The 20,552-nt window shown below is 31.7% G+C and overlaps 1 protein-coding gene across 2 annotated transcripts in view; it reads right to left on the bottom strand.

Annotated features, from left to right (window-relative positions):
- Positions 1–8,069: 8,069 nt before the first annotated feature.
- LOC136989880 (tetratricopeptide repeat protein 17) overlaps positions 8,070–20,552 on the bottom strand; it is a 29,931-nt gene continuing 17,448 nt past the window's right edge. For both annotated transcript variants that reach the window (XM_067288172.1, XM_067288171.1), the window contains exons 5-9: positions 14,307–14,416; positions 14,090–14,237; positions 13,883–14,022; positions 12,503–12,669; positions 8,070–8,542 (exon numbers count right to left, since the gene is read on the bottom strand). In XM_067288172.1, coding sequence (XP_067144273.1) covers positions 8,343–8,542; positions 12,503–12,669; positions 13,883–14,022; positions 14,090–14,237; positions 14,307–14,416 — 765 coding nt within the window. In that variant the 3' untranslated portion in view covers positions 8,070–8,342. The remainder of the gene's footprint in view (positions 8,543–12,502; positions 12,670–13,882; positions 14,023–14,089; positions 14,238–14,306; positions 14,417–20,552) is intronic.

Raw genomic sequence — 20,552 nt, 5'->3', positions numbered from 1 at the left:
GTAATTTTCAATGTGTTTTAATTAAAATTTCAGGTAAGAAGTAATCATCTGTTAAAGGAATGTTTATGAAATTTCAGGAATTTCTCCAATAGCCATAATTACTGCTTCGTTATTTACTTCGTTTGCTGTTTTATATTACTTTTTCTTATAAACATAATTGATTTCCTTCTAATTTAAATTAGTTTCCTAATTATAACATTTATAGTAATTAGAGTAAATAATAATTTTATAATTAGTGAAGATAACCGTATATTTATCGTAAGAATATTGTAAATTAGAGAGAATGTTAGCTATTTCTCTTTTAAATGTCGAAGCCTTCCTATACCAGGTATACGTGTAGATTTATATTATGTATGTGGTCTTATGTTAAGTAATTAAATTAAGTTTGTTACTTTTCTGTAACAAGGAGCGTAACACATTTTATTACTAAAATAATTTACAGGGAAGCTATTCTCTTCCTTACAAATGTTGCTATTACTCTCCTTCTTTTAGGGGAATAACGGCTTAATTTGAATAAAGAGGATAACTCCTCTGTAAATTGTGAATGATCAATTGTTCGAACGAGAATAAATATTATAAATACTACTGTTAAATTATAAAAATTATTTAAAAAAAAGAAACTACAAAATTTCTTCTTGTGCCGATCTCATAACTTTTTAATGACATTTCTCTATTTAAAATAATAATAATAATAATAAGGACGTTGACTTCTTGTTCCAAAGAAACAGGAAAAGCTACGTCGGACCTGCCTTTGTAAGAACACGATATAATCCAGAATTTCAAAAAGTCTCTAAAAATTAACTTGTATTGTTGTCAGTTATAATTACTAATTCATTAATTAAATCCTCGAATTTGGATCTTCTTGACTCGACGTTGAATCCTTTGAATAAAGAACATTGGATCCAACTCACTCGAGATGAATGGAAAAAGTAAAGAGATGAACTTTCCATCTTCAAAACTTCTAGAAAGCTATTTGTTTGGTGACTTTAAAAGGTGGAGTCACGTTTTTTTATGAAAGAATAAATATATATTTTTCAAATTTATCAAATTATGTTTATAAATATTAAATGGAACATCCAAAGAAACCTGAATTAGTCGATACTTAAGATCTTTAAGTAGCGATTTTCGCCATTTAGTATTACCTACTATACATTATTATTTTATACCATTAGTCCATTAGTATAAAATAATAATGTATAGTCGTTCGTTAAAATTGATTGATGCTTAGGGCCTGTAGACGTGCTAATTAAACCGCTAGCTGTAGACCTGACAGACAGTGGACTCCTCGTCATGCGTTACGTTATTTTTCCATAAGAAAAAAAATATCGGTTTATGTAACGATAGGGGCAAAACGCAGTGCAATTTTTCATTCTAAGTTTAGCCAATTTACAGTTAAAATATAAATCGTGTAATCTATTTTGCGCCAATTAATAACATTATGTAAATAGGATAATTAAAACATTTTATGAATATTTGAATATAGATTAGTTGAATGGTATTGAGAAGTGTAATACAAGCATCTATTATACCTGTATTTAATTGGGGCGGTTAAAACGTCAGCTCCCGCTTCGGAGAACGGAATAGATAGAATCCCGGAGAACAATCCCAGGAGATTTTCGAAGGCTGTCGGTCCCGGATATGGACCCACCAATGGCCGATTAAACAACTGAACACTGATCCTGGATTTGCGCCTAGCCTAACGGGCTGAACACGGAGTTTTCCTGGTTTTCTTTACGCGCGTAACACTTAAATAGGGCCCAATCTCCCGTAGAAAGTTCTCCCGAGAGACACTCTCCTTGGAAGATATTCCAGATGTTGCGTCGTCGTATCCTATCAAAACAAACCAAATCAACCCAATACAGGCACACGATAGGCATGAAAAAAAGCTCTCTTAGTGTCCACAGAGCGGAAATAGTTTATATATTTATATATCTGTAATTAAATTATTAGTAAATTTGTAAATTACTAAATTAATTTTCGTGGGGCAAGCGACCTGCCTACCACCATTCGCTTCATAACCTCCGCTTTTATGTCGGGCTGAATTTTCTTTTACGATTATACAAAATGGCGTGTCTTTAATATTCACTTCTGTATGGCATCATACGGTTAAAAATTGTTATTTTTAAGTACGTAATTTCAATTTATGACACTAAATTTAGGTCGATACGACGGTTCGCTTTACGACTAAATTTCAGAAACGAATCGAGTCGTAAAAAAGAAATGTCTGCTGTAACTAAATTTGTCAATTTATATAATAATTAAAACATTCGTGACATAAATGATTAAATTTTAAACATTTTCTGCTTTACAACGGAATTTGAAGTAATCCTATAGGCTATTTTATTAATTGGTATTCTGTAACCAATTATCTGTAGGCTATTTATTGTAATCTATAACTAATGTAATAACTTATTAATTTCTTAATAAATTATTGAAATAATTAAGTTTTTATACTGTTAAAATATTTTTTAAAATCTTCGGAATTTCGTTCATCTATCCACGTGAGTACAGTGCATTGAAGAAATTACTTCCTAGACCGAAGTCGTTAACCTTTTTGGAGAGAAGTGCCAAGTTTTTATGTATATATATTCTTGGAATATATATTTTTTCTTTTTTAGGTGATATGTACATGTATAACTACTACAGTTAATTTATAGAAGTATTTTATGCTAATATACAAATTACTCTATTTAAGTCCAAATCAATTAAATTAAATTGGAGAGAACAAAATTTAATTTTGTACATTTATAGATTATTTTATTTATTTTTTAACATTATCTTCAATTATATCGTTTATTTTATGATTCAAAATCGAATTAATCAGTTACTTGATGTCTAAAGGTTAATAAATGATGATATAAAATTCTTTAATAAACGATATTTATAAGTAATTTGAAAATACTTTACGAATACTTAAATTTATTTATCTTTATTCAATTACTCTGTTACAGGGTAAATAAGTTGGGTTGAAACACTGGTGGTGCGTGGGTTCGCGCCCCATCGACAGTCTGGCCACGAATTTTCCAGGTTTTCTTCACGTGTTAAGGGGCTACTTCAGGCAAGGGCTAAACAGCATGGAGCAATTTTCCGACAATTCCATCTAATTTCGGTGACTTCACATTTAGTGGAAGATTTGGGAAATCCACCGCTTCCTACAGTTGCAACAGCAATTACCGCATCTGAGTTACCAAATTTGCTTCTACAGACGGCAACTTTACCATCTACCTTCCAGTCTTAGAGACAGTACTGAAGCAGAAAAATTAAACGATGAACAAATTAGTAATAGATATTTAAAACTGCAGAGGCCAGTTGTATGATAATGGAGCAAACGTGTGTGATGCAACGCACAATTCAAAAGTCTCGCGTAGTGTTTCGTTCCGTGCAATCGCTTAATCTGGTGATTGGGAATTTTTCTAAATCGTGTACAGTCCACAGCAAAAGTAAATCGCTACCTCACCGACCGATCGGCATGAAGATGACGTCGCGGAATCAAATTCGAGTAATGCATAACCAAGACTAAATCAATCGAAAATCGACGTTAACTTGTCGAAGACGTTTCTCGTGGTGTACCGAAGCTTTTTTTTTAATTGTAAATTGCTACCGACGTATCTAATTCGAAACAGTTTTATCATGGATATCGAATTTACGAGCCATTATTCTCGTTGAATTTCAATAATCTCATAATTTGTCTTCTGATATCAGTTGTTAATTCATTATCTTCCAAATTTCTCGGCTTTATAATGGAGGGAAATAATGCATTTATACTTAAGGTATTCATTTTAAAATCAAGATGAAAAACTACTTAGCACACAACTAATTCCTGTCACAGTTCAAAAAAAGTCGGGGGCTTCACGTTTAATTTTAACACAAGAAAAAACAATCAAAACTCGTCGAAATTCAAATTCTATTTCCTTTTTTCTCTTCTATGCCTGTCTTCTTCCCCGAGATTCCAAGAGCGAACTAACTCGTAAGATTGTCTGATTGATTGTCGTGACAACAGAAAAAAATCGAAAATAAAAATACATTCAGAACTGTAAACGTTGTTAAGTTTATTGTAGCATAATAAACTTATTTAAAATGAATTAGTTCGAGAAATTTATTAAAATTTGAAATGAATGAAGTTAAAGTTAACGTCGAAATTCTATTGATCTAATCTGGATTGACGTCATCTTCGTGACCATTGGCGTGACTTTTGCGATTGCTGTACATTATTTCGGTGACGCATCCAGAAAAGGACCAAGGGACTCTGGCACCCTTTAAAAGAATAGAGGAAAAAAACGCTAGAAAATTTTCCAAGAATCTTTTCCTAATTAAAATTCATTTTTTTTTTAAATATTGTGTCGTGTCTCCTATTTCTATTATCGAATTAGCGGTCACGTAAGATGGGAATTTTATTGAATTCACATTAATTTTTTTCCATTTAACTATGCTCCGGTCAAGATTAAATCCTGAGTGTTCCACTGAATTATTTAATAATTAAATATGCAACATCAGAAGACAAATATTGTAATATACTATGAAAGCATTCAGAACTTTTATTTTCTCACTTCATCTTGAATTGTGTGCATCCGAAATTCAATTTCTTGTATAATGCATCCGAAGGTATGCGAGAAAATAGCGACGCTTTATTGGGAAATCATTCTTACCTTAAAGTTAAACAGTAAGATCACTCGCCGCTCTCGTGTTTTTGTTAGAATGATGCGAGAGATGAAGTCGTATGGGGGTAGTAACAAATTAATAATAATTTATTGTAATAAAATGCGCTTATATCCGACAATCATTTTAAGACATCTTGGGAAAAAAAAGTCCAAACTCTGGTCCTGAGAGATGGGTCTTACAAGACGGCGGATCTTCGAATAAAGAGATCTCGCAGAAAGGCTATCTGCATCTTCTCTGGCACTGCTGAAGGAAGAGGAGGAAGTCGAATTGCTTCGTCGGCTCTTCTCGGAAGATGGCAGAGCTTTTAGTGAATACGACACTGCTGGGTCTTCTTGGTGGAAAAAGACTTGTGATCCAGTGGTCAATCTATCAGAAGAGAAAAAGACGTGTCCTTGGAAGCATGGGTTTTTATACAATTTTTCTCCGAAATTCGTAGTATCTTTGGTTACAGTCTTCCCTCTCTCTTCTCCCGATTGATCCCTGTTCTGTTGCTAGGGGCTGAATTCCGGTCGCGGAGAGACGGACATCCCTCCACCCCACTCTTCTCGAAGGGTTTAATTACGACTTCCTCAGAGTGATAGCCCGTACAGAAAAGATATGTTTTCTTTCCTGTTTGGGGAGAATGGAGCCGTGCTTTTAGTCACGGCTCTATCCTCCCCAAACAGCTCGCAATTTCTGCCAATTGCAATTTGACGCAATAAAACACTCTCCCCTTTGTGTTTCACTATGTATAACGAGGTAGGAGGTAGAAATCCCTTTTTTCGTTTCTCCCTTCCTATCATTTAACTCGCTCGAATTCTGTTTCTCTTAACAACAATTTCCTTTTTTCTTCGAGCCATTCGAACAAAGAATATTTTACATTGCTTCTTACGAGAAAGGGAATAAAAATAATAAATGATGGGATTCGGTCCCTCACAGGTGCGCCCCAAAAAGATAAAACCACGCCACTATTTTTCACAAAAATACACACAATAAACATTTTAACAGAAAAGTATTTAAACTAATACAGTCAAATCTCCAATAACGACCATCTCTAAACAACGGCAATTTTTTCAAACTTTTCTTTGAACTAAAATGCAAAATAAACTTCAGTGGCCAGTAGATGCCGGATGGCCGAGCGGTGAAGCTAGCGGGAACGCGGGATCAAGTCCAGAGGGGTCGAAAAATCCCCAGGAATTTTTCTGGGGTGGTCCGTCTGGATATGTCGGGCCCCGTCCTTCACCACACGGTCTCCCCATTGTGGGCCTGGCCAAACCCATAATGGGCTTGCTAAAGTAAGTCCTCTTAGTACCCACAGGGTGGAATTAAAAAAAAACAAAAACAGTGGCCAGTTTTCTTGATCCTGTTAGTGGCAGTTATTCAGTGATTTGACTGTTTTATATTTCATTTCAATTAATTAAAGACAAAACTGTAAAAACTAGTGTAACATTTTATTTTTCTGTCATTCTTTTGTTAATAACATTATAGTGGAAATTGGTTATTCCATCAGTTTAAAGTCACATTTCTAATTTCTTAGTAAACAAAAGGACATATGTTTAACGACCATCTTTTGAAAATATAAGTGGAAATAAATTCTGTCGGGTTTAGGTTTCGTAACACCAATGGGAGAAATTATTATTTCTTTTTTACAATAGTATCCTTTAAATTCAGTAGCACTGTTAAACTGCTTATCCTTGGTGTAAATTTCTCAAGACAATATTCCCAGATTCTCTAGAGTCTATAGGATTTAATAATTCTATAGACTCTAGAGATCTCTCTCTAGAGACTAAGTCTATAGACAATATCTGTACTCCACCAAAAATCAATCTTTCCTGCTGAAAAACCAGCATATACCAGCAATATTTTCTGCTAGTAGCAACAAGTAGTTCTCTACAATCTCTTGGTATAAAACTATCGAACAGTAGTAATTGGTAGTGGGTTTGCACCTCACCAGTTTGCTGGCCGCCTGGGGTTTTTTCCACTTGTCTAACACCCGAATAAGGGCCAGTTTCCTCATAAAAGTCCTCCCGGGAGCATTCACCTTTGGTAGATAGTCTACGTGTTACATTGCCTTATCCCATCAAAACAATCCTAAATTGGTAATGACGGGCGTTCATCTGATCGCTAATTATCGCAATTGGGTTTTCTCAAACCAACTAAAGCCAGCCCAGACCATCACCGAGCCATCTCGTTGCTTCCGTTTAGAACAAATGCTTGGCTCTTAACGGGCCACATGGTTGGCAATATTATTGGTGTAAATTTTCCCCCCATCACTCCAAATCAAATTCTGCTAGGAACCAGTTCGTGACATCTGTTTTGGCCTATTGGCTTTGATACGCTGTCAATAAAAATGTGTTTGATAAGCTGTTTTCTCTTATACTGATGAGAACATGATTCAATAAATTATCAACTGTTGATTTTGTCGCAAACTCATTCCTGCATGGATTTCACGTAATGAACAGACTACATCGAGAGACAGCTCGTACTATGACTCACTTTTGACTTGTATTAATGTTGATAGTCTAACAGTGGGCTTTCCTTACATATATCTTTTAACCTTAAAAATTTATCATCTTGGTATTTCAATAGTTCATTTTCTTATCAATTTCTTGCTAAACAACCTTTATCCTTAAATGCAACAATCTTCCCTCTTTGTAATGCTGACGTGTTTTCCACGAGCCGTAATATTTCACAGTTTAAACTGTGAAATATTTTCAAACTTAAGTTTCTTAACCAAACATTTTTCAATTATCTAAAAAAATAAATGTTAGTATCATTTAAATAAAATACTCGAAACTGCTATTCACTGAACCGTAAAATTCCACGAGATTCAGTGTGTAGCCTGTAGATGACCGGACGGTTAAGGCGTCAGCCTACTGCTCTGGGAGACCAGGGATTTTTTTTGTCTATCACGGATAAGTCGGGCCGTTCCCATTGCGGATCTGGCCAAACGGGCAATTAGCACGGAAAAAAAGGTGCCCACGAGCGGCAAGAACCAAAAACTAATAGTCTTCAACGTAATTCTAGCTTTCACAAGTGTTACTATAAAAAACTATAATTAGCTTCCTAAAGCATTCTGTTTAGTTTCAGTATGATGCTAAGTTTTAAGTTTTTAAACTTAATTGTAGTAAGAAACTCTTAATCTTTAAAAGTCCTTTTGAATAGCTGACTCTTAATCTTGGAAACTTTTTTAAAAATTATTCTTCAATCAGATTGATGTTCTAATGTTTTAGAATTTTATCAGGACTTGTAAGGGATTTATTTTATTATTGTTAATGTCAAATAAAGGAATGAGAGATGATAATTAGTTTATATTTCAAATATAACCATTACCGGAAAATGTAATTATTTAACAAAAATGATACATTATTTTAATATCAAACAAACAAATCATAATGGAAATACAATTTAAAAAAAAAGGTGAGCTTAAATAAGTTTCAATCAAGGCTTTTATTATTCAAATCAAAGTGCAAGTGGGTTACAAGCAGAAATCTGTGCTTCATTTAGATTATTATTTTCAACACGAATATCATTTAACAGGCTAACAATTATGGAAGAAATACTTTACGAAAATATTTCGAAAATAAATTTTCTCTACAATGTTCTCTGTTTTTTCTGTAAAATCCACAAAACATATAAAAGGCAATTACGGCTGGTCTAGCCACACTTCTTTTTGTATTAATTATTCGCACGGAAAAATAATTTTAAGATTTCTGACAATGTTCCGACACTTTAGTGGCCATTTTCTGTCCCAAACGACCGGCTCTAGATTCCACCGCTTGTATTAACTGGAGGTTTAAACTCAAATCCAGTTGTGCCTGCGAACCTTGATGATATGTCTCTCTTCTCATGTTGCAACTCAGCACCGTGTGCCCATTTTGTTCAAATTGAAAACAATCTTGTCCTTTATCAAATAAAGAGAAAATTTTATAAATTTGTAACTATAAATATATGGCACAGTAAATGGAAGAATTTGAAAAATACTTTCAAATTAAGACAGAAGAATTATGCAGTAGATAATGCTGATAAAATCTATTATTTCGTGACAAATTTTGAAAAAAAAGGCGATTTATGAATTAAATAAAATAGGGGAGAAAAATCACTAATCTGTGAAATTAAAATCTTTTACTTATATAGATTTTAAAATGATTTTCAATTTTCAAACAAGAAACTAAAAGTTTTAATACTAATAACTGTATAATATTTACATAGTATTTAGTATTTTGTCTGATGAATACAGGTGTGCAGTAGCACATCAAGAAGGGGAGACAAGGAGTCCTGGCACCCTCAAAAGGAAAAGTAAAAAGATCCTAGAAAATTTCCAAATATCTTTTCCTAATTGTAGACCTATAAATTCCCACTCATCTGTTGTCTGTCTGTCCTTTCTTAATAATCTGAAGAACGGAGAACATAGATGAAATTCGCGACCAGATATAAAAAGCATAGAGGCAGGAAGCCCCCGATTAACTATATGTGAACTTCTACTTTGGAAGTCACATGATTTCAATCCAAAAATTTTCTCCTGAATGGAGTTAGATACATGATCAGCATGACTTCATTGTTAACGAGAAAAGTATTATGTACAGGGACATGACTACTAAACTTAAGTGCACTGTGACAAAAAATTGCAGCCCAAAAATCACAATAAATAATTGCTTGTTAAAATTTATTTTTTGTGTTTATGTTGTGTTTTTTCTTCTATTTCTATACTAGTTATGAATTAGTGGCCACAAAGTGGGAATTTTATTGAATACCACATTAAAAATGATTTTTCTGTTCACCTTGGCTCCCCAAGATTAAATCCTGAGTGTGTCACTGAAGGTATGCACCACTTAATGACAGGAATATGTTTCGAGAAATGTGCTGTTAAACAACTTTGCTATTAAGCAATCATAATAGCACGTATACCAGATAAACTTTGTATAAGTATTGTAATTTCGTGAAGATAACCTGCGATGGCATATACTGTGCAGAAAATTACAAGAGAGAAAATAAAACTTATATAACCCACTCCATCGCATAATCGGCACCCCCCTTTGAAATTTTTCAAACATATAACCTGTGCTTTATTCACATCAAATTATGTAGTCTACTATTCATATAGACTATATATACACAATGATAAGTATTTACGTATCTAAATGTAGAAAAGTTATGGACAGCTACAAATCTTTCAACTCCATTATAATTTTGTGAGACCTCCACTGCTGCTTATCATTAAGCGGTTTAGATCTATATTAAATAATTATACTCTTCATTTACAACAGTTGTTCTAGCTTTTTGTAATGTTTACAGCAATTGTTACATAAGTTGTTGCTAACTTTTTGATAAATTTTACTGAAATGTGTTCACACTGCAACGAAGTTCTATCTTCATACTTTCTAATAACAATTAGTGATTTAATTATAAGATAAAATTTAAATAAGAGAAAATTAACTGCCTACAAACATGCTGCTTATGTTATAAAATTTAAAAATTAATATATGAAATGCTAATGAAAGTAAGGCTAATGATAAACTTTGTTTTTATTTGCATTACCTCTTTATTGAGGAAAGCCAAATTAACATTAAAAGATAATCATAATAAATTATTATAGTTTATCAATGCATTATGAAAAACTATGATTTTATTAAATATATGCAAATATGAAAGTAGAGAAACAAAAAAACAAAATGATTTAAATAAGATGGAATCAGTTAATACAGGACTAGATAAATACAAACTGTTAATAAAGAATGAATAATCAAATAAATTCATCAAAGTTAATATTAAATAACAAGCCACGTAAATAAATTGGAGAAAAAATATTTAAAGTATAAAAAGAACTGACTGAAAATTTTCTAGTTCTGCACATAAATATATATGAGTGTTGAAAAGGGAAATTAAATGATTCATTTACAAAAAACAGATCTCTAAAATCTCAGGGGGCCAACATTTTTTTTCAATTCGCCCATCTAAAGAAGAAAGATTCATTTTTTATGGAAAAAAAAGTTTGAATGGCAAAAGTTGAAACAAATGTATGTCACTATGATAATGAAACACTGTTTCATTATCATAGTGACATACATTTGTTCTTATTTGATTTCAAAGAAAATAAGGGAAGTTCAACTCTTCTTTGTTTCATATTCCACAGCTGTTTGCTCAATAAATTAGAGACAAAATGTTAATTCAAAATTTCAATAGAATTTTACTAAAGACGTATTCATCTAAATTATTAAACTGCATCTCAGACAGTCTCCAGTAATTTCTTTTATTGGTTTGTAATAAGTACTCTCTTGCTTCTCAAATTTATCAAATACAGTAAACTCCCGCTAACTCGAACTAATAGGGGGTAAAGGTTGTCCAAGTTATATACAGTACATTAATTTATTACAATCAGTTCTATACAGCTTTACCAAGCTTTATTAGGTTATACTGCTGAATTTATTATTACAGGAAATGGGCTCAAAATTTTCGTGCCTGCAGTATACAAAAATGTAGCCTACAGGCTTTAAAATTATAATTAACAAGTGTTTGCAATATCGTATAACATACAATATTGCAAACACTTGTTAATTATAATTTTTCTATTGTCAAAAAAATTTAATTTACAATTTAAAAAAAAATTTTTTTTGTCCATTAGCAGAGGTTTATTGTATATAGCCAATATTCATTTTTAAAGCATTTTACAAATAAATACTTTGGTGAGAACTTTTAAAATATAGTGTCTCAGTTGTAAACAAAGAATACATCTGTTTTCAACAGAAAAAGGCACTTAAGATAGCCGAGGTTAAGGTGGCAGCCTACCACTCTAAGGTTCCGGCACTGAATCCAGGTGGATCAAAAACTCCAAAGATCTTTTGGGGTGATCTGTCCGGATACTCAGAACCCCAGCCACCCCATTGGAGCCTGGCCTAATCTTGGCTTGCTAAAAAAAATCCATCTTAGTGCCCCCGAGGCAAAGTTTTTTTAAAAAATCTAAAACTTCATGTTAGTAAAAACTGAAAGGCATACAGCAGTGCAATGAGATGATAATTATTAACCATACAGAAATGATAGATTAAGTCACTACTGAGAAAACAGGTCATAAATAGAAAAATAATAAATTCCATATCATTGCTTGTATTCTAATATTTAATCAATTTTATCACACTTTTGAATTAGTTTTTCAATCCATAAAAATGTTTTAAGCTAAGCATTAATATCCTAATGTCATAATTATTAAACTTTTTGAAGGTATCGGAACTGTAACAATAAAATAATCTTAAGGCATTTTTAGAATAATAAAAATAAAAGAACTTAAATATAAATGGATAGATTTTAATTAACTAACTATAAACTAAAATTATAAAGCCAAATTTAATTTTTAATAAATTAAAAACAAAAATAGTTAGAATTTGATAATAAAGCTTTTAAACGAGTTTTTAAAATGTTACATTACATTTTCTATTATTATCTAATTTCTTTATTTTATAGAATTTTTTATTTATAATATGAATACAATCATAACTGGTTAGATTGTAATTTGAAAATTGATAATTATTTTCTCAAAATGTTATGCTAACTATTATTTTTTTTATAATTTTCTAAAACTTTGATTAAGAAATTAATAATTTGTAATTTAATTTTAAAAAATGTTTAAAGCAATAAAAACAAACAAAAGTTTAAATGTTCTTCTCTAAAGATTAATAAATCAAAACTATAAAAAAATACGAAATGACGAAAATAAAACAGTTTATTTTTTCGTAAGCAAAATATAAATAAAATATGTCAAAATAAAGGAAAGATAAAGCAAGTGACTGGTCAATGTATCAGGACGGAGGTATGACCGTTAATAAAACAGGCAAAACATAGCATTCGTTTTTCAGCGAACAATGTGAGGTACCTCTACCATCCAAGCTTTCTCTTATCTTTTGTTCTTCATATTCCAACCTCTGTTCTAATTTAACTTCGGGCGGAGCTTGTTCATTTAGTAATTTTTCATGCTGCCTCAACCAAAACTCGTGCTGTTTCTGATACTCGCGTAATTCCGATAAAGTCCGTTGTAATGAGCTATTAAATAAAATAGTAATTTTATGAATATTAAAATCAAATATCTCAATGCTTAAATCTTAAACTAACATTAATAATAATGATACAATATATCTCATAAAATAATAATCATATATAATTATTATAGTGGAACCTGATTAACTCGAATTGGTCAGGGAAAAAAATTCAGACTTTGAGTTTAAAAATTTCAAGGAATTTGAGTTAGTTTGACTTAGTTTGTTATGCTAGATGATTGGGAAAAGAAAATGATTGAGTAAACAGGACTTCAAGTTATCTCGGTTAACCATGTTCCACTGTATTATTTTTTCTCCAAGATAATTCTATTTCGTTAAAAGCAAATGTAATACAAATTTGGCATTAATGTTTGAATCTGAAAATGAAATGTTTGGCTTTGAAAATATTAATGCAAAGTAAGTAAAACTTCTTAACTTATGAAAATTTATTGTGCTTTATTATATTGAATTTTTAATATAACAAAATATGAATTTTAACTGATATATAAATATAACACTAGTCTTAAAACAATATCCAAAAACCAAAACTATAAAAATTTAAATATATATACTTTTTACTTGATAATAAAATTAATTTGAAATTTTTTATTTGAAACTTATAAGTAACTATTTACAAAGAATTAAAATTTACCACAAAAAAGAAGAATAAATTCTTTGACAAAATAATTAAAGATACTGTTATACAACTATGATATTACAAATAGAAAACATTTTTTTACCTTGATATTATTTAATATGATTAAATTTTCATAGGAACTTATAATGAACTGAACTAAACTGTGTCCTCTTAGTAGACATATATTTATGGTAACTTTTAAATATCTTATCATTCAAAAATTATTGATTAATACATTAATTTCCTGATCATATATTTTCACTACAGCAGTATAAAATTTAGAAATATCTTTTTTTTTTGTATATGGCATTCTATAAACAAAAAACTTTTAAGGTTAAACCTAATATTCTTGTACATATTCTGATCCATCTTTAATTGTTTAATTTAAAATATGACCAACTCAAATATAATTTTTACTCAAAATATTTCTCTATGTAAAAGTATTAATGTTTCAGAAGATCAAAAAAGTATGTTCTAAATATTTTAGAAGATTTAAGTGTAATATAATTCTAATAATAATTTTTTAAACAACAAAACAATTATACAAAGTTATTTAATATAAAAATGTTTTAAATTAACTTACTTATGTTGTGCTTCTAAAGCCTTTTCTAATTTATTGTGACACAAAACAGCATGAAGACGTTGTTCAGCATTTTTGAAATCAGGTTGAACTTTTAATGTGTTTTCAAAACATATTCTTGATTTATTATAATCTGTTAGAACCTAAATAAAATTTATTTAAATCTGTAGAAAATAACATTTACAAAAAATCTTAAATAATTTTATTTACAGCATAAATATTCCCCAAAGTAAAGTGACAAATGGCATTATCTGGAGCTATATCAATTGCTGCATGTACAACAATGGCTGCTTCTTCAGTCTGATGTGCGTGATGAAGTATGTTTCCCAAACTTATCAATGCAACGTCTTTATGTTCTCTAGAATTCACTAAATAAGATTTTAAAATTTAAAGGAGTTAAAAGTAAATAAATAAAATTTACTAAAACCTGGGTGAAAAATGTAAGGCTCTTCGAACACATTCAATGGCATTATCTGCATCTCCATGAACCCTCCAATAATAAGCGGCCATGTTGAATAAAATCCAAGATGTATGATTCTGAAATAAAAAACATTTTAAAAAAAATTAATTCTTAATTTTTCTATCTTTTTATTTAACATTTCAATTAATACAATGAAAACAAGCTCTAAACTCAACAGTTTTTATTCATTGTCATTATTTTGAATTAATTAATGTACTTTTAACACTGGGTGAAGTTTAAAGAACAAACATTTGATCTGATAAATGGACTTCTTATGTTAACTAATGGTCTGTTAACTGGGTTGAAAACATTAGCATCCTTTAACTTTCCCCTTGAATGTTAAAAGTGCATTGATTAATTCAACTGAATAACTACAGTGGCTAATTCATTTTTATTATAGTCTACTCAAAAATAGTGACCCTACCACTTCTAGTTAGTTTCAGTAAAAGGTGCATCAGCTACCAAAACATACTTATACAGGAAATTATTAAATGTATAGTGGAACTCTGGCATGAACAGCTAGAGCATGCAGCATGGCACTGATCTCTGTCTTATAGGTTATCCTAGGAAAACCTCCAATTAATCTTTGTACTGCAATGCTCAATGAAGAAATATCTTCTTAAAAGGAAAGAACACAGTTACTCTGGATGTTACTTTCCATAGCAATTCTTATGAAAAGACTGCAAACCACCTTCGTCTGTCCACTTGTGTATGCAAGAACTAAAATCCACATTGTCTCATCTTGTGAAATTTGTGTTTTTACTGATAATTCTGCAGATTCCCTCCTCAGTTTTAGAGCATTTGTGATAAATTCCTTTGTCATTACAATAGGTAATCTCTGCAACTTTCTAAATCATGTTCCTTGTTTCTACTGCATCAATGAATACTGTAGAAAATTGATACTATTAATCTTCAACTACTATCAATTTTTTTATAATCAATTTTCTACAATATTCATTGTTACAACAACTCATTTACTATCTAAGAAGAAATCAGTATTTGTTTAATTATATCAGTAATCAACATAATTATAAATAGATACACACAACAATCTCTAGTTGTTGAGATTCAACATTCAGTATCCATAAGCTAAATTTCCTCTGTCTATTGGATATATTCTCATCTTGGTATATAGAGAATGAACAAGTGGGTGACATGTCTACAAAGGCAGCTATAAAACAAGCTGATAATCCATTCAAAGACTAGGGAGCAGCAAGACCTCAGTTGAAAGCCATAAAACATCAAAAATTGTTTAAAATATTTCAACTTATTGTTTTTAATACATTCAATTTACAAATTACTAGTTATGTGAACAAGAGATGACCAGGATGTGTATCCAATGGAACTCCATATCATCACTCCAGGTGCTAGGCCCACAAGATGATGAATGCAAACTGGCAATGATCATTCCACTCTGTTTCCACAAATGGATATGGCCATCATGATGCTGTACACAGAACCAGGTTTCATCTGAAAAGACAAAGTGATTCCACTCCTGCATCCATATTCATCATTGAATGCACCATTGTAGGTGCACCTGTCTCTGCTGCAGCATCAAGGGAAGCTGCAGCAATGGTTGCCATGCTGATAATCCGTGGTGCTACAGACATTGCACTGTCTGTGCAGGCATTTATTCTGAAAACAACCTAAAGTTCCTGACATGGGTGTATGATCCCACAAGGCCATGTGGAAAAGATGTCTGTCCTCTCAGGTGTTACTGATCGGAGCCACTGAGATCTCTCATGGCATTCTGTATGGCCCTCCTTGACTCATCAATTCCACATTCTCATGACAGTCATGAGATCACAACTAGAGATTGCAATCCAGTAGTGTTTTCAATCCAGCTGGATTTTTGCTGGACCAACATCATTCCAGCTGGATCCAGTGCAGATTTTATTTTTGGTGCAATAAAGTGTTATCTATCTATCTATCTATCCAGCAATTTATGGTATTTTTAAAAGAAATAAAACATTTTTTTAAATACTTAAGAAACTTTTATTATTTAGACTGGTCACTATAAATCAGTAAAACTTCTTACACATTTAGGTAGTAAACTTAACTTTGGTTCAGTTTAACACTTGAGATAGAGATGATTAACTTTATAATTATAATCTAACTAAACATTTAATGTAATCTTTAAGTTAAATAATAGCAAAGGTAATACTACTAATTAATTTATACTATATATTATAATAATGTAAGGACGGATAATCAGTGGCTAAGTGGCTATCAGTCTTACCAGTTTTCTTATATAGGCTCTACATATCAGTCTGTAGTTATTTATAAGTAATTTAATTATTAGTGTTAGTAAAGTAGTGAGTAAGTAATTAGTAATAGTCAGTTATTATTATCACAATCATGAATCACATACATTCATATCATCATATATCTAAGATATTGATACTCATTAATTTAATTAACTATTTAACTAACTAGGTAGTCTCAGTTTCTCACTAATTTTCACAATAAAATTGCCTATCGTAGCCCACTAACCACTTAGAATTAAAGTTAAAAACTCATACTTAATAGAATTAGAGTAGAAGTTATAAAATATTAGTCTTGTCTTGAATAAAGTATTTTAAAGGATTAAATAAAATTAAATCAATCACTTCTGTTATTTTTTTGACTTTGCTGGAAATAAGATCTCAAGAAACAAATGATATTGATGGTGTTGTCTCCCAACCTACTTCTTAATGAATTGCATATATATCCCGCTTCGGAGAAGGCCCTTTCTGCCCCTACGATAGTTGATTTCGGGGTCATCAAACAATCATAAATCGTTCTGTCACATGATTCATTGATGTCACAACCGACTGTAAATTAGAATTATGCACCAGCACTAGGAGAGGAGTTATTTTATTTAGTGCAAAGACACTTTATTTAGCGAGAGCAGAAAGTCAACTGGCAATTAGATCAGCAGAAGTAAAAAGGCGGGCGGTGCGGTATAGAGAGGGGTGTAGCACGTCCCACACTGAATGGCAACGTCACTTTCGCTGCCGAGCAATAGCGCACGTAGCAAAGCGGCAACCTCGACAACGCAGACTTTTGCGCCATTATTTAGAAAGTTAATTGAGTATTTGCGGATCCAGCAGGCCGAAGAATGCGCTGGATCCAGCTGGATTGCTGGATGAGGGATCCAGAAATTGCAATCCCTAATCACAACCAATGCAAGGAGTAATAGTCTGGAACAATAAACTGCAGTACCCGTAGGCTAAGCTACTACCATGATCAAACTCTGACATATATTGGTAGGCTCCCTATTAGAACCAGACAGAGATGATTTGAACAAGTAGGGCATATCCCAATTAATGTTACATTAGCATTTTTCTACTCACTGCACCCTCTTATCATATAAGAAAATAATGGTTGGGATATCATAAGAAACAGTGACTGTAAACTTGGACTGATGAAAACAAAGTTATTTTTGAGCAAGATACCCCACATTCCTAATAGCAAACTTGCACAGATCATGTGACAGTCTCATTGTATTCAGTGTGGCAGAATGCAATTGTATTGTCATGTTAGGAGCTATTCCCAAAGAAAAAACTAAAACATGGACTAGAACCCTGGAAAACTGGATTAGAAACAAGCATAAAGTTTTATGAAACAGTGAAAATTCATAAGTACTTCCAACAATAAAAAAAACTTCAAAACAAGACATACAGTGTTGTGTGCACAGTTTTTTGAGAATGCAGGGCAATTTCAAAGAAAGAAAAAAATGAGATGTTTACAGTAGCTCTGAATGCATACAGGATTTCTGAAAAAGTGTTCAAACAATAAGGAGATTATAACTAAACAAAGTTCACAATGGTCACCCTCATCCATTCATGTCTTGTACAGACCAAACTGGAAAACTTTTAAATTGTTAAAACATGGTCAATAATGAAGCTATAAAAATTATTAAGTTTCAAATAAATAAATGTCTTCAATATAAGTTGCACTGTAGGCAAAGTAGTGCTCCTGAGAAGAATTTTATTACAAGTGTACATAGTGTTGAAACAATGTACAAAACACAAAAATGGAGGTGTTCTAGTTGAAGTTTGTATATACAAGTTTAGAGAAATTTTTACACTGTACTCAAGTTACCACTTCAGTTTACATGCAAAACACATGATCAGCACTCTAAAGGGTCAGACAATGCTGAATTTTTGCTTCATATAAAAAGATAAGGGGCATATTCAAAATGTAAAACCAACAAACAAATTGTAAAGCAAGTAGGAACAGACACTCTTGCCATAATAATCTTCAACAAATGCTATTGAATATCCGTCCAGAAAGTATTGGTAAAAACCTTTTTATGTACACCAGTTCTGGACTTGCAAATCTGGTCTCCATAACTGGTATAACGATACCATAGTAATATGTATGTGGCTGGAGAATGTGACATTGTAAGGGACAGACAAAATTGCTTCCTGCTTGATTAAACTATTACTGGAAATGGCACATGAAAAGAAAAACTCATGCCCCAGACAAAAAAAATTTCTTAATTCTCTGTGAGACCAAACTCAGAGAATTAAAAAAAATCTTACTACCATTAACATATTTATGACAATTACATTACAGGTACTTTGTTCCAGGGCACAGCTATATGGCTTCTGACTGAGACTTATAAAAACAGCGGACAGGCATACTCAGTATGTGTACACACACAAGGATTGGATTAAAATTCCACCACAAATGGTTAAGGAAGACAAAGGATTTCAAATGTCTGCAGATGCATTTCATCAACAGAAAGAAATTGATGGATTACATTTTAAAATAAGCAAAGCAATGAGTGTGCCAATGTGAATTTTAATATTCCTACCATAATCAGTTTGTGATTATCATCATACAAGTGATTCATCCCTGTGGCATCAGTGAGCACTGCACGAAGGAGGACACAAACCCAGCAAGAATCGCTTGTCTTTCCCATTAAATATCCACAAGAAAGATGCATTAAAACTTCAAAGATGAAGGCCCTTATGACTCTCAAGGTTTACCCTATCTATAAATCATCATTATTTTACTAGTCTTCAAACTAAGAATCTTAAAGAAACTGATATGAAATAAGTTAATTTAATAGGCATAATATGTCATTGCATAATAGAAAATAACATCAAGTGCAATAAAGGGAGATGTATTCTGGGTTGGAAATATATTTTTATGGTCTTTAATCACACAAACATCATAGGCTGGAGAATATTTGCTGAAAGGTTAGTCACATTATGTTCGATAACACATGTAACAAGTATATGTTAGAAACTGATTCACCTTATCAAAAATGAATGTCAGGTGGAATATGCTCTTCTTGTTCTAAACTGCACAATTGTACAGACATATCAACAATGGGATAAGCAGACTAAATATGCAACAGCAAATGGACTATCAATTATAGTATTTTTTCTTCCAACAGTCAATTTTGAAATGTATCGTAAACTTCATGCACTTTAACTTGCTTCATTATAAAATTTATTTGTCTTAATAAATTATTATTAGCAATGATATTTTAAATATCAATCAATATAATATTTATAATTTCAAGATTACAGATCATAAAACAAAAAATTTTAATTAAAATATAATTTAATTTATGTGATTATACAGTAGCTCCCAATATATCATTCATATAGAAGTGGAACTGAAAAACTCACACCAAAATTTTGTAATCTCTGGAATAAGTTCACTGAGTACAGTGTTAATTAAATGCTGCAACAATCGAAGGCTTGTGTTCGTTTGGGAAGCCCTTCTCACAGCAACTGTGGATGCATGCAACGTTCCCACCCTCGAATTGCCCAGTGTATGGGTAGCCTTGTATCAGCGTTTAAGCAATGAAATGCACCCATCATCGAATTGTCAATGTGGTTTTAATTCCACACATGCGCTGCCCACATCGTAGTTTTTCAATAATTTTGAACAAGTTAAAAACTCATTGCATGTTCTTAACGATCTTTATCGGATGTTTGTTTTGAATTTAAGAAACTCTGTACTTTTTGGAACATTCTGTACGCTCGCTTCTTTAAATTTATTCATTTCGCCTGAAGACTATGGTTATATACTCATCGAAAGTACTTGTGATAGAAGAATCTTATTAACACTGTACTCAGTGAACTTTTTCCACAGATATCACTCATATAGAGAGACAAACCAAACAACTGATATATCAGATTGCACAATATAGTTGATTTATCTATCCGTTATTGGCTAAAGAGCTTTTATAGATTTGGAATATAAAAA

This window comes from Centruroides vittatus, unplaced genomic scaffold (genome assembly GCF_030686945.1).
Source record: "Centruroides vittatus isolate TY-2023 unplaced genomic scaffold, ASM3068694v2 scaffold_769, whole genome shotgun sequence".
NCBI lineage: Eukaryota > Metazoa > Arthropoda > Arachnida > Scorpiones > Buthidae > Centruroides > Centruroides vittatus.
Note: the sequence above shows the minus strand (reverse complement) of the source record. Positions and strands in the feature narration are given on the sequence as shown.